Source organism: Somniosus microcephalus, chromosome 12 (genome assembly GCF_052327205.1).
Source record: "Somniosus microcephalus isolate GS21.2 chromosome 12, FLI_Smic_1.0, whole genome shotgun sequence".
Taxonomy (NCBI): domain Eukaryota; kingdom Metazoa; phylum Chordata; class Chondrichthyes; order Squaliformes; family Somniosidae; genus Somniosus; species Somniosus microcephalus.
The window spans coordinates 19814508-19838984 of NC_140998.1; the positions used below are offsets into that span (position 1 = coordinate 19814508).

Consider the following 24477-nt stretch of genomic DNA (forward strand, 5'->3'; position numbering starts at 1 on the left):
CAGATCATAACCTCGGCCCCCATTACATTTTTACTTATTTTTTATCCACACCTTTGTTTTGGCCCTTTCCACCACCCCCCCCCCCCCTTTTTTTCTCTCTCCCACATGGCAGCTGTCTCCCATTCTGCCAGCCCATTTCACACCTAATCTAGAGCCGTCTTTTGTCTCCACTAGTCCTATCACCACCTGGTCTCATTTTGAATACCTCTTAATGTCTCTTCACTTTTCTTTTGTTCTCTCCCAGCCTGGCCTTTTAATCTATTTCATTTCCTGTGCTTTTTCAGTCTTGACGAAGGGTTTTGACCTGAAACGTTGACTCTATTTTCTCTCCACGGATGTTGCCTGGCCTGCTGAGTTTTCCAGCATTTTCTGTTATTCAAGAAGGGTAGCAGGGATAAACCAGGGAATTACAGGCCAGTGAGCCTAACATCAGTGGTTGGGAAATTATTGGAAAAAATTCTGAGGGACAGAATTAGTCTCCACGTGGAGAGGCAAGGATTAATCAAGGATAGTTAGCATGGCTTTCAGGGGGAGATCATGTCTAACTAATATGATTGAATTTTTTGAGGGGGTGATTAGGTGTGTGGATGAGGGTAATGCAGTTGATGTAGTCTACATGGACTTCAGTAAGGCTTTTGACAAAGTTCCGCATGGGAGACTGGTCAAGAAGGTAAGAGCCCGTGGGATCCAGGGCAATTTGGCACATTGGATCCAAAATTGGTTTAGTGGCAGGAGGCAGAGGGTGATGGTCAAAGGTTGCTTTTGTGACTGGAAGCCTGTGTCCAGTGGTGTACTGCAGGGATCGGTGCTGGGTCCCTTGCTGTTTGTAGTGTACATTAATGATTTAGATATGAATGTAGGAGGTATGATCAGTAAGTTCGCAGATGACATGAAAATTGGTGGAGTGGTAAATAGCGAGGAGGGAAGCCTCAGGCTACAGGACGATATAGACAGGTTGGTTAGATGGGCAGAACAGTGGCAAATGGAATTTAATCCTGAAATGTGTGAGGTGATGCATTTTGGGAGGACAAGGGAATACACAATGGCCTAGAAATTCGGTATAGCTGCGTTTGGGGAGCTAGTCCTGGCGATGCGCAAAGTTCAGCGCCAGGCGCAATTTAGCGCCACCTAGCGCGATATTGGGTTGCAGCGCCCCTAAAGGTGATTGTGGCGCTAAATCAGGCGCTGCACGCTACTCTTAAGGCGCTAACCCGGCGGCACAACCCAATTTCGCGGCGGCGGGGCACAGCGAGGGTGCTGTCAATAATCACTTTCCCTGCGACACAGTGGCGCTGGCCATCTCTTCAAGGGGCAGGTCAATTGGCATCACCAGACACACTCACTGCCTTGTAAGCCTTCAAAGAGGTGGGAGCCTACCTGTGGCGCACCAGCCTAGCAAGACATGGAAAGGGTGAGGCAGAGGGCGGAACGCCTCACTGATGGGGCATTGGATGCTTTGGTTGGTGCAGTGGAATTAAGGCCAAGGAAGATGGTCGGAATGTGATTTATGTTTTGGACAGTCTCCTGGGTGTGAGAGTCAGTTATGTGTTAGTGTATTAGTTTTGCTTTCTGTTGCCATAGCTGTCTCATGTTTGAAGGAACCACATTTTGTGTAATGAAACACTTTCTTCATTTACAATGGCCATGCCTACTATTTACATGCATCTTGCCCTTCACAGGCTTGGGGGTATCAGACCGGTTCCATTCCTGTTCTTGGAATGGCAGCAAGCATTCCGTGAGAGGGGCCTAGAAGCTACTTCTGATCAGCCTCTGACGCGCAGCCTGAGAAGAGCCGCTCGCGTAGAAGTTCAGGCCAGCAGCCATCTTCTCAGCTGCCGACAGAGATGTCCTGCACCTTATCTGAGGCTGCAGATCTGGCTGAAGCAGCTGGCACAGCTCAGTCACCACCTCCTTTCTAAATCGCAGCCTTCTGACACACTGCTCCTCCGGCATGTTCATGTAGGAAAACTGCTGTCGGATAACCCTGCCAGCGTAAGGTCTGCTGTGGCGATGTCTGTTGGTCCTCCTCCGTCTGGCCATGCCCACCCCCCTCTCCCAGCGTCTCAGTGCCCTTTCCAGATGATTCAGCAGCAGGACGTTCCCCTCCAATGCAGCCCCCATAATAAGTGCCCACAGGAAGGTTCCCCGTTGTCAAGGCTCACCAACTGCAAGGTGATGGTCAGAAGGCTGAAGATCGTCTGCCTGCGCTGGCTCAGTGGTCAAATGGCTCTCAGTGTGCAGCTCAGCAACTCTTTGTCGCTCTCGAGGAAGTTGTGATCCAAAAATGGCTGCCGCTTTTAAACCGCACCAGTCCCCTTTAAATAACGCTCCTCCAGCCCGAGAGCGACTTGGTAAGGCCCAGGTAAGCTGTCACTATTAGCGCCAGGCACTACGGGGGGGGGGGGGGGCGCCACTGAATTTCCGGTCCGGGGCACCCAAAAGGCGTTGCACACTCAAATGACGTCATAATCAGCCTGTGCCCATGTGCGGGCGCTAAGATTTAGCGCCGGCGCTAAATGCATGCTCCGTATGGGGCTAGGCGCCTTGCGCCTGCCTGGAAATTGGCTAGCGCCCCACTTCTCGGCCTCTTTAGGCGTTAATCGGTGGCGCTATCAACCGAATTTCTCCCCCAATGAATGGTAGGACCCTAGGAAGGACAGAGGATCAGAGGGACCTTGGCGTGCATGTACATAGATCCCTGAAGGCAGCAGGACAGGTAGATAAGGTGGTTAAAAAGGCATATGGGATACTTGCCTTCATTAGCCGAGGCATAGAATATAAGAGCAGGGAGGTTATGATGGAGCTGTACAAAATGCTATTTAGGCCACAGCTGGAATACTGTGTGCAGTTCTGGTCGCCACACTATAGGAAGGATGTAATTGCATTGGAGAGGGTGCAGAGGAGCTTCACCAGGATGTTACCTGGGCTGGAGCGCTTCAGCTATGAAGAGAGACTGGACAGGCTGGGGTTGTTTTCCTTAGAGCTGAGGGGGGACCTGATTGAGGTGTACAAAATTATGAGGGGCATAGATAGGGTAGATGGAAAGGAACTTTTCCCCTTTAGTAGAGGGGTCAATAACCAGGGGGCATAGTTTCAAGGTAAGGGGCAGGAGGTTTCGAGGGGATTTGAGGAAAAAAAATTTCACCCAGAGGGTGGTTGGAATCTGGAACTCGCTGTCAGAAAGGGTGGTAGAGGCAGGAACCCTCAAAAAGCATTTAGATGATGATATACCTATCAATTCGTCCAATAAAAAGCGACGAGTTAGGAACGTAACTAAAGGTTTTTATTGACTAAATAACAGAGCCCACCCTCGTGGGTGATCGGGTCCAACAAGGAGGAATACCAGCCAGTCGACTACCTTTATACCTGGGCAGGTAGGTGGAGCCATGGGCGGAGTCGGAGGTGGTCAGCCCAGGTATAACAGCGCGACAAGAGGCGACCTCGTATCGTGATACAACAGTGATAACAATACAACAGTGATAACTATAGTGTAACGATAAAAGTGGTTTACCACAGATGAGTACTTGAAACGCCATAGCATACAAGGCTACGGACCAAGTGCTGGGAAATGGGATTAGAATAGACAGGGCTTGATGGCCGGCGCAGACACGATGGGCCGAAGGGCCTCTAACTGTGCTGTATAACTCTGACTCTGAGGGTTTAACATCCCGTGTTCACCTTGAAGCCGAACCGCACAGCCCTATTGAAAAATGGGCAGTGGTGCACAACACACCATGTTCTTGGATTCCCGCTAAGCACGTGGGCTGGTGAAAGTGAGTCGGGTGGGCACTTCTGCCCACCCCTGATATACCCGACTGACATGACTGGTTTTCCAACTCTGGGATCAGTACCATTCCAGAAGTGGGCTACCTGGCCGCTCCATGAGAGTTTACACCATTGTAGGGGCGGAAATGGGCCTCTGTAGGCCCAGCGTTCGCTGTAATTAGCCCTTTGAAACTGACCGTTACTTCAGGATCTAACGCGGAAATCCTGAAGTTGCGGTCAGTCATTCACTACTCTGACATTAGTTGCGCTGTGGCCCCCCCCCCACCAAACAGCCGGCGGGATGTCCGTGAAACTGAGACAAAATTCGGCTCTTCTGTGGTAATAAATACCCTATTAAAAGTTAGACCCCTTGGATTAGGTGTAACCGGGGTTTTAACAGCGTTTTGACTGCCAAACAAAAGTTATGTCCCTGAAGAACTAATTTAAATTTTGTGGAGTGTCAAATTTATCCATTTTAATAAAAATTAAAATTTTTAAGAAACTTTAAACTTTTATTTTTATTTTTTAAAACAGTTTGTTCATCTTTATTTCAGGTTCACCTTTCCCCATGTGAGAGCCCCAACTTTGTTTTGGTCACTAACATTTTTAAAAAGTTAGAATCAAAGGAGCTTACTCACTTCCTGGTTCTCGGTCTGTGAGAAATCTGCATTGTGATTGGCTGCTTGGACAGCTTGTTGACCTCACCGCAGCTCGCGTTAGGGATTTCCCATTAAATTACGCTGATTTCAACTGAACGTGGGAAAAGCTGAAGTTCTCGCCACAGAGATTGCGAGGTCTTTGTGGGAAGCTTACTTTGGGACCAGCGGCGCAAGCCTTTGCTTCGCCGCCGACCACAAATTACGGGCTCATGTATCTCTGAAGAGCTGGGTAAATCAATACACGCTGTCCCAACATAGTTTGCCCTCATAAATAGTCTTGTGCGCCCTCATAAATAGTCTTGTGCGCTATGGTAGGTGCTTGGCATACCCAGTTTACAGCTTACATAAACAGAAGTAGCAGCGGACACGTGACGGAATTGGCAGCTTGAACCAGTATGCGTTTTGTATGAAAGCAATTTTTCATTCTGAGGGAATAGATCATGTGCATTGATGGTTTGAAGCAGCTGAATCCCAAGCAGTACAGGACCGGGTTGAGTGTAGAAAGATCAATGGAATTATCCAGCAATCCATTTTCTCAGTTTGCTTTGTTTTTTGTTTGGACAAGTCTGTTGGATGCAGATAAGTAATTGGCCACTAATCCTTCAACATGTTTCAACATGAGTCTCGAGTCTATTTCTTTACACTTCCACTTCTTTGTCACCAGACTAATGTTTCATAAGAGAGTGCATCATGTAGTTTAAAAAACCATTTGTTATTTGCTTGTTTAGATTTAATTCTATTATACATTTCTGTATTTAACATTTATCCTCTGAGCATATTTTTCACCCACAAAGTGCTGGTTTAAGATGACCGTAATATTGCAGACAACTCCCTTCACTTAATAGTATTGCTAACCAGAAGTGTAATTTAATTGTTTTTTTAAAATTATGTTTTCTGGTAATAGAAAATGCACACACTATGTTTCAAGGTGCACTGATGTTGGCGTAATTTTTTTTTGCCATAGAAACGCTGTATTCTGAGTGGGCGGGTGGTGGAATTTGGAGCAGGACCTGATTCCGCCGGGCCCTTGTTCTTTTTACAGGCGGTCACAAAGAAGTGGTAGTGTAAAGAAATAGACTTTACATTTTCCACCTGTGCTGGGCTCGAGGGAGACCCATGTGTCTCTGGCTTCCATCGTTTCTAAGGACATCCAGGATGTTCAAAAGTTAAAAGGCTGAGGTTTGAGTACTGCAATCGGTTGCAAGGCTTGTCAAAAGAGCAGGTCAGTTTATTTCCTTATGGTGCGTAGCCAGTCTACTTGTGCTGTGGCTGGGTTCCACTGTTGGTTCTTTGAGGCGGGCGTCTCATTTGCACCATGAATGCTGCAGGTGTCTACAAACAGTACGCAAATACCTTGACCCGTGAAATTGGATAGGGTGAGAGGTGCATCTGTGCGACGGGCAGAATTTCTACCCTGCCCCAAATCTGCCGCATAAAGGACTCTGCTGGAAATTCAACCCTCAAAGTTGGCCTGATGGGCTGTCATCATAAGCAGATAGTATCTATTCACTTGTATATGGAATTTGAACTGCAATTCAATGAATAATGGTGACTATTACTTTAGTAGATTATCCATATTATCCTTATAGGGCACTATTAAAATTACCATTAAAAAAAAATGTAATTCTTGGCTACAGCTAATTGCAGTAAAAGGGAAACTAAATCAATTGGCAGATTCTGGGATTTGATGTTCTGCTGAGGGCCAAAGTAAATACGAACATATGATGGACAGTGATAACCGGAAAAGACCCACTGGTCCATCTAGGCTGTCCCATATAGAGGTGATGGCTTACATATCATGCACCATGATGCAGACACTGAAATAATTAAACAGATTTTCAATAGTTTGTGAAAAAGGTTTTAAAGAAGCACGCAAAGCTGTCATTAAGGATTAAAATTAAAGCATGTTTTGTTTGTTTTTCTTAAAGAATTAATACTCGGTTCTTAATATGTACCCTAGTTTTTTTTTTCCATTTTAATCAGATATATCTTTCCCCTTAAGTTCAAAACCGATTTTAGAATTCCTTTTATTTGTTTTTGTTGTTCAATCCTTTAGTTTAATGTTTCTGTTTTAATACCGCAATTGGTTTTACTTAAGTTTTTATGTATTAGTGACTAAATATCAGTCAGATGGCAATTTAAAGATTGAGCTTCTTGTCTCTCAGAAGATAGCTGTAGAGGCCCAGCCCTGGTTCAGAAGACCCAGTGTGTCACTGACAGCCCAGCACTTGGCAGGAATGTGCAAAGTTTTTTAAAAATTGAGCAGTTCTGTACTCTTGTTCCCACTGCATCAACTGAGTGGATAGGTAGATGACATGAAGTGCTCCTTTGAAGCGATTGCAAAGAAGTGCATAAGATAGTGGTTGACCTTTTTGGTATTTGTGTTTTTTGCCTCCTCCCTCACTGCTCCCTTCTTCTCCCCGAGGGGAATAAAGACCCTCTGGTACTTTGCCCAAGGGTCCACTTTTCACGTGTGTCAGCATGCTATTCCAAATCTGAGGAGATCACAATGATCCTAATCCTGCCCCTTCCCAATATTCACGTGCAGATTAGGAATGGAAAGACTGGCTGAATTTTCCTTTTACAGGAGCATTGAGTCCAACTGTAATGTCCTCCCCACTACCTCAGGTGAGATTGACTAACTCGGCACAGACCATGGTCACACCTGAGAACCTGCTTGATCTGCGTGGCTCAGGACATAACATAAGAAATAGGAGCAGGAGTCGCCCATCAAGCCTGCTCCGCCATTCAATAAGATCATGGCCGAACTTCTACGTCATCTCCACTTTTCCGCCCTATCCCCATATCCCTTGATTTCCTTAATGCCCAAAAATCTATCGATCTCAGCCTTGAATATATTCAACGACTGAGCCTCCACAGCCCTCTGGGGTAGAGAATTCCAAAGATTCACAACCCTCAGTGAAGAAATTTCTTCTCGTCAGTGTTAAATAGCCGACCCCTTATTCTGAGACTACGACCCCTAGTTCTAGATTCTCCAGCCAGGAAAAACCAGAGGGCACACCATACGATGCATTGACCTCTTGTTGGACCCTCCATGAATTTTTCATTAGTAATTTATCTACAAATTCTAACTTTATGGAAATTAGGGAATGGAATTGTTATGCTTCTGGGGATTATGGTGATTTAGTCAACTGGAGTGCTCATTAGGAAATAGCCCTATAAGTCAAGCCAGAAATACTCAACTCTTTAAGGGTTGGATGTGAACTTCTACACATCCAGCTTCAATAAATACTGTAGCCGACAGGCGGTGCACTTTTGTGGTGTATGATTTTTCCTTCCCTTGCACCCATTATTTCCAAGTGCTTCATCTAATGGCTCAGTTGAGAATTGTCAACACCTGCTCAATAATGGTTTTGCCAGTTGAGAAGGGGATTCAAGCTTTGTCCTTTCACCAGTTGGAGTTAGCAAGTCAGACATTATGGCCAAAGTGGGCCATTGGCAAATCTGAATAAGTACTAGGGTTTAAAGGAAAATATTTCTAGTTAAAATAATGTTTTAATCACTATAGTTGTAATGTGTGCAGATACAAAACCTTCATATAATGTATAACTAAAATGCAACTATGAAATTCTAACGTCAGTGTGAAATTCTAATTGCTTAAATGGATAGGCACTGTTTAGAGACTATAAACTTGATGCCATTTTCTGTTGTGTTTAAAGGTTCTCAGCTCAGACCTAGAGAAAAGAGAGAAGCAGCAATTGAGGATGTTGAGCCAGCTCCAGGAAATCCAGAACCATTACGATGACTGCATGCAAGATCGTCAATCTACAGGTTTGGAGATGGTAGATCTAGCCCGTCAGCTGAAAGAGTCTAGTGTGGAAGCTGACAGATGCAGGACTCAGATGAAAGAAGTAGAGCTCCTTCGATTGGAGAGTGAAAAGAAGAAAGATGAATTGAAAATAAAAGCTCAGGAGTCTATCAGACAGTGGAAAATCAAATGCAAGAAATTGGAGCGTGATGTGGAAAAGCAGAAGGAGACCATTGATCAATGGACGGAGCAGCACAGCCGGGTGAGTAAAGAGAAAGAAGCTCTCCAAGGTCAACACGTAGTGTCCTTGCAGCAAATGGCGAACCTCCGTACGGAGCTCAATGATGTCATACTAAAACGGGTGCAGCAGGAGGAGGATATGCGACGGAAGGATGTGGAGCTCAATGAGTTGAAGTCGGGGCTGCTGGACTTGGATGGTGAGCTGCGAGATGCTAAGGAGTCTTCGAGCAAACTGGAGGATGACTTGCACAAGCAGGCCATGTTGCACATGCAGGCCAAAGAGGAGAAGCAGCACCTCGAGGATGAGTTGATGGCCTTGAGCAGGCAGCGTGAAAAAGGTCAGGAGAAGCTGTTGGAAATGCAGCGTATGATCACCGAGCTAAGTGCCATTCGATCTGAGCTCAGTACTAAACTAGCTGAGGAGGAGAAATCCAAGAAGGAGATTAGAAAGAGCCTCTCGGAAGCCCAGGCAAGGCAGGCCTTAGCCCAAGAAGAACTTGCTTCACTCAACAGCCAATTGAAGTTGGAGAGGGATGCACACCAACAAGAACTTGTAGACATCAGATCAGAGATGCAGACCTTAAGAACTAAGCATGAAAAGAATATGCAGGAAGTACTTAAACAATTTCAACAAGAACAGGATAAACTAGAGAATAACATCAGCGTGCTAAAGGTAAGAATAGTTAATTGGCAACAGAAAAGATTTTTTTTTTTTTTTTTTAAGGCATGGTTTCGAAAGCATTAAATGCATTCTTTATTTGGTTTTGCTCTAGAAAGAAAAAGAAATCTTGCATTTATATTGTGTCCTCAGGAGCACTTCACAGCCAGTTAATCACTTTTGAACATAATCACAGGAATAGGCCATTCAACCCTTCGAGCCTGTTCCACCGAAGTGAAGGTTTTGTTCCTAGTTGGGCAGGAACTCGCCAACCTTTCGATTAACAACCGATTGCGCTACAATTGCTGATTGTTGAAATGCAGCAGCCAATTTTCGCACCTTAAGGCCCAGAACCAGTAATGAGATAACCAGATAATCTGTTTTAGTGATGCCGGTTGAGGGATGCATATTGGCCAGGACACTGGAAGAACGCCCTTGCTCCTCTTCAAATAGTGCTATGGGAATCTTTTATTTCCACCTGAAAGGGCAGACATGGCCTTGGTTTAACACCTCAGCCAAAAGGGGCCACTTCCAACAGTGCAGCACTCCCTCAGCACTGCTCTGAAGTGTCAGCCTCTATGTTGTGCTCAAGTCTCTGGAGTGGGATGTGAGCCCATGACCTTCTGACTCAGAGGCAAGAATGCTACCACAGAGCCAAGGCTGACACTTAACATTATGATTACTGGCTAATATCCAACCTCTGCGTGACAGTTGAATTGAATAGTTAAAATTGCAATGAGTTTTTAGCCCTTAGCCAGGCTGTTAATGTTGCAATACCCAAGAGTTGTTGCAGAATAATTTTTCAAGTACTGTACGCAGGTTGGGGCTAAAGAAACCCACTTGTAAGCTGTGATGTAAGAAAATTACTAGGCACTTGGTCTAAGCGTTAAACAAAGCTTTAATCAACTGTTTTACAACATTGCGGTCTAGTTGTGTCCTTCACTAGTTCCTGTTAAGAATGTCCTGCGCAAGCTGGGCCCGTGCCCGAGTATTTATACTCTCCCTGGACAGCGCCACCCGCTGACCGCCCAGTATTATTTCATAAGTCTGTCTTTCATGAATGACTGATTCATGTCAAGCTGCTTCTATTTCGTTTTGTGTTTGGAGATGATCCTGCTTCTATTGAAAAATGTTTCCCCTCACATCATGCATCCTACCTGGCTGACAGGGAGGCAGTATGCTTTGAGGCCTTTGCTCATGCTCCTCTGAAACTGTGTGGAGGTGTGTACATTTAAGAGGTTGACTCAGAAGTACTTGAAAATGTTATTGCAAAAGTGGAGTTATCCTGGAGAGTTGCGACGGGCATATGTGAAATACTGTAGTCCTGCAGGTAATCCTATAAGAGGATAGTGAATTTGGACTGACGAGATTTATGGGCCCGTATTTTCCAAACCCTACGGGTATGTACGAGCTGTGTACACACCCGTAGGGACCTTGCAAGTGCCGGTTTCAGGCATGCGAAGCGATTCTGTGCCTGCCCTGGAGAAGGGCCTCTGCGGGGGGGAGAGAGAACCTCCGCCTGCTGAAATCCCTTAAAAATCTTACGCCTGGCAAAAGCACGCGTAAAGCCTGCTTTTACCAGCATAAGAGCTTAAAAAATATTTTTTCACTCATTTATAATTTAAAAATACTTTTTTAAAAAAGGTAAGTTTATTTTTAGCCCCATAAAAAACTTTAATTTTTTTTCCAAAAAATTAAATTTTTGTTTAAAATATTTAATTTAATGTAATTTTAACTAATTTAAAAAACATGATTTAAAAAAACCCATTTATTTAATGTTTTGATGTGTTTTTTAAGTGATCCCCATTCATACTTTTGACAAGTCTAAGCTGAGAGACCTGTCAAAAGTATGAAGGGGGATTCCCTTCTTTGATTGGCTCCCCATGGCCCACGTGATCCCAGGGACACTTGCGAACCGCCTGTGCCCCGGGATACCGTCCGGACCTCCAGAGCCCTCAGGCAAGGGCGTAGATTTTTTCCAGATGGAAACCTCCGATCGGAAATATGGGCCATGATGTTGACAAAACGTTCTCTGTACCTTTACACATGCATTATAAGAGGACACCAAGGGCAGTTTCTTCTGAGCTCCAAAATGCCTTACTTGTTTCCTTGTGGGGATTGAGAGGAAATGGAGGTGAGCAATAATTTCTTGGCTGTCCAGTTTTCATCGATGAAACAGGACTCAAACTGAAATGGTGACACATTGTGGCACAAACAGTAATTTCAAACTCTATCTGATACAGGAAAGCAGCCTGTTTTCTATATTATCATTTTAATAATAGAACTACACTTGCTGCATTGAGACATTCGTTGGTTGATGCTCTCTTTAATACGACAAAAGCAATGACTGTGAAAGGTCCCATTTCTCTCTTTCGTGAGAATCAGTCAGACTCTTGCACTGTGTAAATTACAAGTTGAATACTAATTCCCAGATTCTCAATAATGTCAAATTGATGACTTGATAGCATTACTGCAGAGATACTCAGGAGTAAAGAAAGAAAGAGACTCGCATTCATACAGCGCCTTTCACGACCAGGACGTTCCAAAGCGCAGCCTAGATTATATGCTCAAATTCAGAAACTGATGTTTCACGAACACCTCTACACCTCTATACCTCTATACTTTTGAAGTGTAGTCACTGTTGTAAGGTAGGAACCGAACTTGAAACGTCTTGGACTGTGCTCTTTTTCCCCTTAATTTTTTTTAACCACCTGTTTGTAAATAGAGCAGTATAATATGCAAGTGTGTAATTTCACTTTATAACGAGCCTGCCAAAACAATAAGGTTACGTAAACTTAAGTTGCAGTGAATACCTTTGGAAATGTTGTCATTGCTCCTGCTTTGTTGTGCTCCTCAGGCCGAGCTGGCGGATGACAAGAATTTGGCAAAAGCACAGCGACGTCAGGTGGAAAAGATGAAAACCGAATGTAACAAGCTCGCAGAAGAGCTAATTCAGGGTGAGGCGGAAAATACAAAGCTCAGGAGGAAGTACCATTTGATGAAGCAAGAACTGGAAGAAAAGGTAAGAGTTTCCCTGGGGAGAAAGCAGGGACAGGGTACTGAATTTGGATGATCAGCCATGATCGCATTGAATGGTGGAGCAGGCTTGAGGGGCCGAATGGCCTACTCCTGCTCCTATCTTCTATGTTTCTATGGAAAAACTATGGCTGAAATGTGATTGCAACTTGCTTCCACGTGAAGCTGCCTTTGAATGTGGTAGTTCAAGAAAGAAAATATCCATTTATGAGCACCTTTCACATCTGCAGGACATCCCAAAGCACTTTGTAGCCAGTCAATTATTTTGAAGTATCGTCCCTGTTACATAGGTGACAACAGTAGCTAATCTGTGCACAGCAATGTATCATAGAATGGTTACAGCACAAAAGGAGGCCATTCGGCCCATCGTGCCCCTGCCGAGCACTTCAGCTAATCTCACTCCCCATAAACAGTAAGGAGATAGATGACCAGTTAATCTGTTTTATGGTGACGTTGGTTGAGGGATGAATGTTGGCCAGGACATTGGGATAACTCCCCTGCTCCTCTTCGTATAGTTACACCCACCTGAACAGGCAGACATTTGGTTTAAACATCTCATCCAAAAGACAGCACCTCCGACTGTGCAGCGCTCCCTCAAACAGCCTAGATTATATGCTCAAATTCAGAAACTGATGTTTCACTAACACCTCTACAGCTTTAGTGGGTAAACTTATCAGCTGATGTGGTTCTGAGTCATACATAAGAACATAAGAAATAGGAGCAGGAGTAGGCCAATCGGCCCCTCGAGCCTGCTCCGCCATTCAATAAGATCATGGCTGATCTGATCCTAACCTCAAATCTACTTTCACTCTCCATCCCACCCGAACCCATGTGATCTCCCGGGAAAGGCGAAAGACCAGATTAAAAAAAAACAATAGCCAATTTGGGAGAAAAAATCTGGGAAATTCCTCTCCGACCCATCTAGACGATCGAAACTCGTCCAGGAGATCACTCTGTCCCTGTATTTCCTGCAGTACTTACCTCCTGTAAAAGGTGATCTCCACCCCAGCCAGGAACAGGCCCAATTTACTCTTGAAGGACTCCTAGCTAGACCAAGAAGGCCCCACGCTTGATTCCCTCTCTGTTCTGAGATAGTGGAATCGAGCCAGGAAGGCCCTGGTGAGACTAATTGGCACAACATCCCTGGGTTAGGAAGGGGCAAGTTTAGCCAAGGTTCCCACTCATCTGTATCCAGTGACCCATGCTGGAGTGTGGACGTTCGATGGGGATCAGATCAGGCTTGGCTGCGATGCCCACGAGTTTGAATGGCTTGCCGGCAGTCACTTTGATAACATAGGAACAGTAGGCCATTCAGCCCCTTGAACTAATGAGATCATGGCTGATCTGTATCCTAACTCCATCCACCTGCCTTGGCTCCATATCCCTTATACCCTTGGCTAGCAAAAATCTATCGACCTCTGATTTAAAATTATTAATTGAGTTAACGTCTGCTTTTTGTGGGAGAGTTTTCCAAACTTCGACCATCCTTTGCATGAAGAAGTGTTTCTTAACTTCTCTCCTGAATGGCCTGGCTCTGATTTTACGGTTATGCCCCCTTGCCCTAGGCTCCCCCACCAGCGGACAAAGTTTCTCTCTCTATACCTAAAATCCTCAAACAAATCACCCCATAACCTTCTGTATTCCAGGGAAGACAAACCTAGTTTATGTAATCTCTCCTCATAATCTAAACCTTGGTAACATTCTGGTGAAACTGCACTGCACTCCTTCCAAGACCAATATATCCTTTCTAATGTGCGGTGCCCAGAACTGTACAGAGTACCCCAGATGTGGCCTAACTGTAGTATAGCTGCAGCAAAACTTCCTCCCCTTTATATTCTAGCCCTTTAGTTATTAAGGCGAACATTCTCTATTAGCCCTTTTGATTATTTTTTTGATCTGTGTATATGGAGCCTATAATCTCTTTGGACCTCCGCAGTTCCTAGCTTTTCATCATTTAAGTAATACTCTGATCTATCCTTTTTTGGTCCAAAATGGATGACCTCTCATTTGTCTGTGTTGAAATCCATCTGCCTGTTTTGTCCACTCACTTAATTTATCAATGTCTCTTTGTAATTTTATGCTCTCGTCTACACTACTTGCCTTGTCACGCCACCAATCTTTGTGTCATCGACAAACTTGTATATATGGTTTACTATTGTGTTATCTAAGTCATTAATAAATATAGTGAATAGTTGAGGCCCCAAAACAGATTCTTGTGGGACACCACTAGTCACTTCCTTCCAATTCAAGTACATACCCATTATCCCTACTCTGTCTTCTACTGCCTAACCAATCTCCTAACCAGGTCAATAATTTGCCTTCAATTCCATGAGCTTTAATTTTAGCTAACAGTCTCTTATGTGGAACCTTAGCGAATGCCTTTTGGAAATCCATATAAACTACATCCATAGACATTCTCCTGTCTACTACTTTAGTTACTTCCCCAAAAAATTCAGTTAGGTTTGTTAGACATGACCTACCCTCTACAAATCCATGTTGGCTCTCTCTGATCAGCTCAAATTTCTCGAAATGCTCAGTCACTCTGTCCTTTAATTATAGATTCCAATAACTTCCCCATGACAGATGTTAGACTAACAAGTCTATAATTTCCTGGTTTCTGTGTCTCACCTTTCTTAAATAATGGAGTTACAATTGCAATTATCCAATCTAAAGGGAATATTCCCAAATCGAAAGAGCTTGCGTACAAAGAATTTACCTATTGGGCAATTCGGAGGGGACTTCTATAGCTGTTGGCAACTGCGGAATCATTACCATAGCATGAATTAGCGAGGAGGGGAGTACATGGAAATTTAAAAAAAAATGTGTATGTCTTGACTCAGTGCAGTAATTATAGACTAGAAATCGCAGCACAGAAGGAGCCCATATGGTCCATCATGCCTATGTTAGCTCTTCAACTAAAGCTACCTATTGTAGTGCCACTTACTTGCCCTCTCCCCACATACTTTTATATTTTTTTTATCCAATTCCCTTTTATACTACAGGAAACTCTTTTTTTTATCCGGCACCGACGGGACCGGCGTGGTGCCGGTTTATCAAAAAGTCTGGATTACAGAGAGGTATAGTAAAAGGTACGAGAGCCCCGTACACGGCCACAGATCCAGGCGTCCCTGTGGTGCAGGAACCCCGGCCACAAGATCCAGGTGTCCCTGTTGCTTAGCAACAAGTGTAGGAGCCCCAGTTACACAGCCACAGATCCAGGAACGGCCACTAATATGAAGTAAAACTTACCTGAACCTACTTCTGAATTTTGCCGGTTAACAGAGATTTCCAGTTATTTAGGTGCCGGTAAATCGAGAGTTTCCTGTATTTAGTTTTTTAGTCGTCACTTATGGTGGAGCTTCCCATGTTCTATCGCCCTCTTAAAATGTCTTCTAACTGCCCCTTCATTCTCTCGTGATAATGTTGAGTCTATGTCCCCTTATTAGGGATTCACTAACCAGTGGAGACAATCTCTCACTATTTACTTTGGCAAAACTTTTCAGAATTTTGAAAACCTCTGTTAGATTCCCCCTTAACCTCCTCGTTTCAAGTGGAAAAAGCCCCAATTTTGAAGCCGTTCTTCATGACTATAATCTCATTCCTCGTATAGTTCTGGTGAATCTTTGCTGTACTTTCCTTCCTATAATGTGATGCCTAAAACTACGCACTATATTTCACCTGTAGCCTAACCAATGTCGAGTAAAAATTAACATCTCTTGCTTTTGTATGGAATACTGTACGTTGATTATAAAACCCATTTACCTTTTATGGCCTTTTCTACCTGTACTTTCACCTTTTGAAGATCTAGATCTCTCTGCTCCTCCACTCTGCTATAGATCCACTCTGATTAGGGCACACCTCCTTTCACTGTTCTTTTTTCCAAAATGTAATGTGTCACAGAACTAGTAAGTACTTTGTTTTTTTTAACGGTTGTTGCATAACTCCAGGATTGGCGATTGCACTTCAGTCTGAAATGAACTGCATCAGAATCATAGAATAGTACAGCACAGAAGGAGGCCGTTCGGCCCATTGAGTCTGCTGTTTCGAAGAGCGATCCAGTTAGTCCCACTCCCCTGCTCTTTCCCCATATCCCTGCAATGTTTTTCTCCTTCTGGTATTTATGCAATTCCCTTTTGAAGGCTACTATTGAACCTGTATCCACCATTCCAAATCCTAAGCACTCGTTGCGCAAAAAGGTTTTTCCTCATGTCGCTTCTGGTTCTCTTGCCAATCACCTTCAATCTGTGCCCACTGGTTATCAACCCTTCAGCCACTGGAAACAGTTTCTCTTTATTTACTCTATCTAAACCCTTCATGATTTTAAACACCTCTATCAAATCTTCTCTTCGCCTTCTCTGCTCCAAGGAGAACAACCCCAGCTTCTCCAGTCTATCCATGTAACTGTATTCCCTCATTCCTGGAACCATTCTAGTAAATCTCTCTGTACCTTCTCCAAAGCCTTCACGTCCTTCCTAAAGTGTGGTGCCCAGAATTGGACACAATACTCCAGCCCCTATAAACTCCCTATAAAAGTAACTGACCTGATTTCTATTGGTCTATCAGTTATCTTGGAGTGGGAGGAAATGAGCAGAAGATAAATAAGCTTTGGATAAACAATAACTATTGTCTTCCACATACTGTGGGCGAGATAAGTTATTCAGCTGGACCACCTCACTTCAAAATGATCAAGAACATTAACTGATTTAAAATTATGCAGAGGTACAAAGAACGAGATGAGATTGGATTATCTCTCTTGTAGAATTCCAGATGCAATTTGCTATGTTTTACAGACTATGGATGCATTTCTAGGTAGTGCTTGGACACTGCACACACGTTGCCCTTTTCTGTAAAAGATTGCAGTTCAAAACTGAACATTAAATATAAGCAAATTGCCCTTCCTCAGTTGCTGAAAGGCTACTATTTTGCGCAGGCTTCATTAAATTTTGAGGAGTAACATGAGGCACAATAAAGGATGAGTAAGTGGTGTATTTTTCTGGAACCTTGGAGATTAGTTTTATTAAAATGTACTGGCTATCTGTGGCACTAGACCAGGAAACTCTCCTGCTGCCTACCTCTAATGAAACCCTTGTAATGAGTTTCTATGCAATTATACAGTGATCCTGATGCCTACTTGTGTGTAGAGTTAAAAGAATTTTTTTTTAAAAAGCTGGTTTTTTTTGCATTATCTTAAGATATTGCAGCAGTGGTGATAAATTTCCTGTCGCAACCATTTTCAAAAACTCTTGCGAAATCTGGCTCATTATTATTTGGGCTAAGTGCCCTTTCGTAATGTCCCTATGTTGATTTGCAGCTGGGTACCTTCAAAGAGACCTTAATTTGGATTAAACATAAAAGGTGATAGCAGGGCTCGACACCACCTTTTTCCCAGGTACTTAATTCACAAATTAGCGATGTAAAGTTTGCACTCGGCTGGGAAAAAAATGTGATTAGCATTCATGATTTGTCGCAGAAACATTGCAGGGATCAAGCTGCCACGTTACCTCTGGTCATTTATCACTTAAGTAAGCCCTATAGACACTTGCACCACACAATTAAGTTAAGCCTACGTGCTGAGCCCTTGTATTCGCCGTAATAAATGAATCCTGAACCAATTTCAATTTTGTTCACTTTCATTGCGGAGATGCTGACAGTTCAAGTCAACAGACAGTATTCACTTCAATTATTTTTTTTAATGGTTCTTCATTACGGCTTTGTTCAGTGTTGACAGTTTAGCAGCGTTCGTGCAGCTTAACGTGTTTAAATTGTAGCGTCGCTGTGTTACTATTATTTCTGTAACACACAGAATGGTTCGTAAGTGACTGGCCATATCATGTTTGTGTGTGATTCACTTATACAGAGAATAATGGATATCTAGCGATGATTACAAGGCAATGATTTCATTGAGTGGGATCAGATCATATATACAGTGCCATCAAACAATTGTTTGACACGCAAGATGAAATTACAGCCTTGAAATTACTGACGTGCTCATTATTTTTACAATGTATTTGCATTTGGCAGCGACACTCTCATTCTGGTTTATCTATCTTTTGTGTTGTGCCGACAGTGCTGTCGCAGGAAACACTGGCTAGAGTGTTTTGTGTAGTTAATAAGTGATAATGTCCACACTGGAGAATTAATGACTGTGATATAATCACTGAAGCTTACCAAGTGTCCTAAAATTGATTACTGAAAAATAACACAATGGATGTTCTACACTCCCAGGCACCATTTGTTCTTTTTGCAATAAAATTGGGAAATGGCGACAGATAGGTTGCTATGCCGTTAAATCATCCCCAAATGACACTTCATTTCTTAAGTGGGAGGAACTTGCCAAAAAGTGACGAACTATGCTAGTTGAATAATTCCAACTAATTTCTGATTGGGGGTCTTGACTTATTGACTGGCAGAAAGTTCAATTGCGTTTTTTTTTTTGTTTTTTTTTAATCATAAATTTCACATTTCCAGCAAGTGGAGCACTTTTATATTCCATCACTGGTTTCAGGCGACTGGCCTTATGCCAGGCTCCCAGTGTTGCTCTCCCTGTTTACACCTGTATCAGGTGCTGGGCACAAGCGGAGCTAGTGAATCAGGCAGCAGTTTCCATCAGTGACTAGTTATTTACAGAAGCACGGGTCGCAGTACAAGTATGGCAATCTAGAGCCTGTTCAAAAGGGGTTAACCAAGCAAATCAGCACAGAAAAAGGCCATTCGTCCCAACTGGTCTATGCTGGCGTTTATGCTCCACACGAGCCTCCTCCCACCCCTCTTCCCTTCTACCCCTCTTCATTGAACCCTATATGCATATCCTTCTATTCCTTTCTCTCTCATATGCTTATCTAGCTGTCCATTAAATCTATGCTATTCATAAGAACATAAGAAATAGGAGCAGGCCATTCAGCCCTTTAAGTCTGCCCCGCCATTCAATAAGATCATTGCTGATCTTCTATCTCCACTCCACCTTCCCACACTATTCTTAAGGGGCTTGACAGGGTGCGAGGATGTTTCCTTAGTCCTAAATGGCCAACCCCTTATTCTGAGACAGTGACCCCTAGTTCTAGACTCCCCAGTCAGGGGAAATATCCTCCCTGCAACTACCCTGTCAAACTCCTTAAGAATTTTATGTGTTTCATTGAGATCACCTCTCATTCTTCTAAACTCGAGAGAATATAGACCTAGTCTACTCGATCTGTCCTCATAGGACAATCCCCTTATCCCAGGAATCCGTCTGGTAAACCTACGTTGCACTCCCTCTAAGGAAGGTAAGGAGAGCAGATGTATACAGTACTCCAGGTGTGGTCTCACCAAGGCCCTATATAATTGTAGTAAGACTTCTTTGCTCATACTCTTATTTGCCTCAACTACTCCTCGATTAGTGACTATCTTATCTTTGACCTCTAGATTTGGACTCTTTCCCCCCCCCCCCCCCCCCCCCCCAACAAGTGGAAAATTTTCTCTACATCTAACCCTTTCATTATCCTAAACACCTCTATCAGGTCAAACTTCCTTTCGCGATAACATATTTCTCAGAAGGCAGTGCACATTTCACCTCAGTCTGTATAAGAATTCCATTCAGAGCATGCCTGCGGACCCGGATTCCAGTATCGTGTGGAAAAACCCGAAGTAAGTTCAATACGTCTGTCAGTGGCATTTTAACACAGCCAGCTCGATATCATTTACATCCGGGTTTGGCATCAATTGTGCTGTAGTGGGCGTGATGACATGCATGATGCAGTCTTAACTCCAGTATTTAAAGGGCCAATCCTAGGATGGAGTTGGAAGCAAGAGAAGTCAAGGTGTGACAACGGATTCTGGACACTGAGGCTTGCGCCCTGCTTCAATTACTCCTCCCTTGATGTACTGCTGGAGGTTGTGTGGAGCCAGAGAGAAATACTCTTCCCCAGTAATGGGAGGAAGAAACCTGCTGCTGCCACAAAGGAGGCGTGGCTGGAGGTGGCCCAGGAGGTCAGCAGCAAGCATTGTGCCACGATCATGGATTCAGTGCAGGAAGCACTTTAATGACCTAACCAGGTCAGGAAAGGCGAGTACAGTTACACATTCACCTACGTCCTGCTGTGCGCATCACCCCACCCCCCCACTCTGCCTTGTCAAGCCTATTCCATCCCATCACTTTTCACACCCACTTACCTAGCACGAGCACCCATCCTTCTCTTCCTATGCACCCTCACATCCCCATCTATCTATCCACCACTGGCACGCACCCTCAACATTATGCAATTTCATGCCTCTCCCTGATAGTCACCCTCGCGAAATGCATCCATCGGGTGAACACATGCCATTATCGTCACTCATAGGTCTGTTCTTTCGCCCGTTGCAGGAGAAGAGAGCACAGACCACAAGCGAGAGAACCGGAGGTGGTCCTCCACAGATTACCCAGCTAACCACCGCAGAGGAGGACACGCTGGAGATCAGTGGCATTTCACTGTCCCTGGCCATCGGAGATGGGGACATATCTTAACCCTCAAGTCTTGCAGCACTCATATTCTCTCTGCCAGGGCCGCCTTGTGTGCAGCAGGAGTCCATGGACCTCGCGGACGACAAATCCTTAGAGGAGCTGATTCGTTCTGAGGGCACACCGTTACAGGGCTCATGCCTACCATGCATCAGCTCAGGTACTCTCACTTCGGTGGGACCAGTTAGACAGATAGTTGGGTTTTCACCTGGTGACTCACACTTCATAAGAGAGCAAGAGCAGACAGTGGTGGCAGTGATAGCTGTGGAGAGGCTGCGTCAGAGGGCACAGCCCTCCAAGCTCTGTTCAGCTTGATACAGATGCTGTACCACGGGGGCTGTCGATGTAAAGGAGAATCATTGAGCAGCAGCAGACAATATGCGAAGCACTGACAGGCCTTCCAAGCACACTGACCATGCTTGCAGAGAGAATGGAGGAGTCCACCTCGAGCATGAGTGGGTTGATGTTGCAGGGCATTGTGATGATGTGTTCTTCCATGGATAGAGTGACCAGCTCTGTGGAACATCAAACACGGCAATCAAATGCGTCCATGCACACTCTGGATGCCAACATGCCTGCCGCCTTAAATATGATAACAGGTGCTTGACTAATCTATTGGAATTTTTTGAGGGAGTAACTGGTAGAATAGATGGGGGAGAGCCAGTAGATGTGGTGTACCTGGACTTCCAAAAGGCCTTCGATAAGGTCCCACATAAAAGATTAGCATGGAAAATTGAGGCTCATGGGATAAAGGGGAAAGTTTTGGCGTGGATAGGGAACTGGCTGTCAGATAGAAAACAGAGAGTTGGAATAAACGGCTCATTTTCTGAATGGCAGGCAGTAACAAGTGGGGTACCACAGGGATCTGTCCTGGGCCCCCAGCTGTTCACAATTTACATTAATGACCTGGATCAGGGAGTCGGATGCAGCATTTCCAAATTTGCAGACGACACTAAACTAGGAGGTGGGGTGGGCTCAGAGGAAGAGACCAGGAAGCTCCAGAGCGATTTGGACAGACTGGGCGATTGGGCGGATAAATGGCAGATGCACTATAATGTGGACAAGTGCGAAGTTATCCACCTTGGGTGCAGGAACGGGAGGGCAAATTATTATTTAAATGGCAATAGATTGGGAGAGGGGGAAGTACAGAGAGACCTGGGTGTTCTTGTACACCAGTCACTGAAGGCGAGCATGCAGGTGCAACAGGCGGTCAAGAAGGCAAACGGTATGCTGGCCTTCATAGCAAAAGGGTTAGAATACAGGAACAGGGATACCTTGCTGCAGCTGTACAGGGCACTGGTGAGACCACACCTCGAGTACTGTGTACAGTTTTGGTCGCCTCATCTGAGGAAGGATGTTCTTGCCATGGAGGGGGTGCAGCGGCGATTCACCAGGCTGATACCAGGAATGGCGGGAATGACCTATGAGGAGAGACTATGTAGTTTAGGGATGTACACACTGGAGTTTAGAAGATTGAGAGGGGACCTCATAGAAGTGTATAAAATTCTGACAGGTCTAGACAGACTGGATGCAGAAGGAATGTTTCCCTTGGCGGGTGAAAACAGAACTAGAGGACATAATTTAAGGATAAGGGCTAAACCATTTAGGACAGAGATGAGGGGGAATTTCTTCACTCAGAGAGTGGTGAACCTGTGGAACTCATTGCCACAGAGGGCAGTGTACGCCAGCTCATTAAATATATTTAAGAGGGAATTAGATATATTTCTACGGGCAAAAGGGGTTAAGGGTTACGGAGAGAAGGCGGGGACGGGATACTGAATTAAAGGATCAGCCATGATCTCATTAAATGGCGGAGCAGGCACGAAGGGCCGAATGGCCTACTCCTGCTCCTATCTTCTATGTATCTATGTACTTTGGGCTTACAGTGCCACACTGATCTGCACCAGAGTGCTCTCCAGCAGAGTTGTAGCAGTGAAGTGTGGCTGGCCCATGAGAGGGATGGTGGTGAAAGGGGACATGGAAGTGGGAACTCCATTCAACGGACTTCCACTTCTCACCTGTTGCCCCCCGCCCCCAGAGTCAGTACCTGACATGCTGCCTCGTGTCCATGGCTGAGTCTGCCCCTTCACAGGTGCAGGTGGAGCAGTCTTTGGTGGGGTCTTCACAAGCTCCACGACCATTCTGGATGCCCTGGCTGGTGCGTACTGAAGGACGCCTCCAGATCTGTCTAGGTACCTGAAGCGCATCTTCAGTATGCCGATAGCTTGTTCGATCACACATCTGGTGGTCATGTAGCATTCATTGTAGCGCTGTTGGGCTTCATTGGTTGGACTTCTGACGGGTGTCATCAGCCAAGTTTGAAGTGGATATCCCTTGTCTCCTAGCAGCCACCCCTTAAGTGTGCTTCCAGGTCCAAATACATCTGGGAGCTTGGACTGTCTCAGCACAAAAGCATCATGGCAGCTCCCTGGGAATCTTGCGCACACCTGCAGAAATATCTTTTGGTGGTTGCACACCAGCTGCACATTGATGGAGTGGAAGCCCTTGCAATTGACTAATATTCCTGGTTGATCTGGGGATGTCCGGCTTGCTACGTGTGTGCAGTCGATGATGCCCTGCACCTGTGGGAAGCTAGTCAGAGTCACAAACCTGAGTGCCCACTCATTCTGACTGTCATTGCAGGCGAAGTTGGTATAATTACCGGCCCTGGCAAACAATCCATCAGTCACCTGTCTTATGCATTTGTAGGCTGCCAACTGGAAGATCCTGGATATGTCTCCAGCAGAGCCCTGGAAGGATCTGAAGGGAAAAAAGTTGAGGGCGGTGTTGAGTTTGACAGCCACTAGTAACGCATGGCCAACAGGTCCAGTAGGGAGCAGGTCTTCCTACTGTTGAAGACGTGACAACTTGAGCCTCCTGAATCACTGCAGTTCCGACATGTCACGGAAAATCAGTCTTTCCCTGTACACACCCTGTGTCATGGGTTGTGCCTCCTGCGAGCTGCACCCCTGTGCTGCTCTCCTCTCTGCTGTCCAGCTGCAAGTCTCTGAACAGCAGGCTGGTGCTAATGCTGGTGCTGGTCATATTGCTCCTTGTCGAATGTCCAGGCTAAGGTAGCCAAGGCACCACCCATCCTGATGTGATTCAGAAAGCCTCCAAAGTGTAGAAAGTGAACTCTCACCAAAAGTACTGTGAACCAACCCTTTCCCACTAGTAGGTAAGAAAGCAGCTGTGAGTACTGAGTATTTATTGCAGTATTTCCATGAGTTTTAATCAGCCCCTCCGTTGCCGTTGCGTTCTTGCCTTGCTTTCACTGGCGAGTTTCAGGAAGCCTGGGAAACTTGTGGGTGCAACGTTAAATTAAAAACTGTCGAAATATCGTGGTAATTGAGCGATTGCCATATGTTAATAGGCAATCCGCCTCTCCCGAGGGGGTTGCACGCAAGCAGCCTAATGTGCTCGAGTTAAAGGCGGAAGTCAGCGGGTTGGAGCCGGCTTCCCGACGCGCTCGCATCTCTGCCTGTTTTAAACCCCACCCGCGCCCAAACCCACGCACTCCTCCAAGTTAAAATTCCCCCCCCATTTCCAAGCCAAATGGCTGACTTTAAACAATGCACGGCATGTATCTTGAGTGTGATACTTTTCCGAAACTATTTTAAACTGATTGATATTGAGGATAAAATGGACCAGATTCCATTTTGTCATACAGGGGATTCTGGCAAGCTTATAGTACCAATTGCAGCTAGAGAATTGTGCTTTTGCCATTGGCTGTAGTTTTAAAATGCAAAAGTGCCTTGTTGTCACATAACTGTCTAAAGGGCCTTAACACATGCAAATCAGAAAAGGGCTCCCTTAACAGTCATGGGTTTCTTCATAATACATGTAGTACTTACCACTGTTATAGATGGTACCATCG

The 24477-nt window shown here is 44.9% G+C and overlaps 1 protein-coding gene across 2 annotated transcripts in view; it reads left to right on the top strand.

The window, feature by feature from the left end:
* Positions 1-24477, top strand: part of cep128 (centrosomal protein 128) — a 428165-nt gene that overhangs the window by 165361 nt on the left and 238327 nt on the right. For both annotated transcript variants that reach the window (XM_086002651.1, XM_086002652.1), the window contains exons 13-14: positions 8105-9106; positions 11949-12113. In XM_086002651.1, coding sequence (XP_085858777.1) covers positions 8105-9106; positions 11949-12113 — 1167 coding nt within the window. The remainder of the gene's footprint in view (positions 1-8104; positions 9107-11948; positions 12114-24477) is intronic.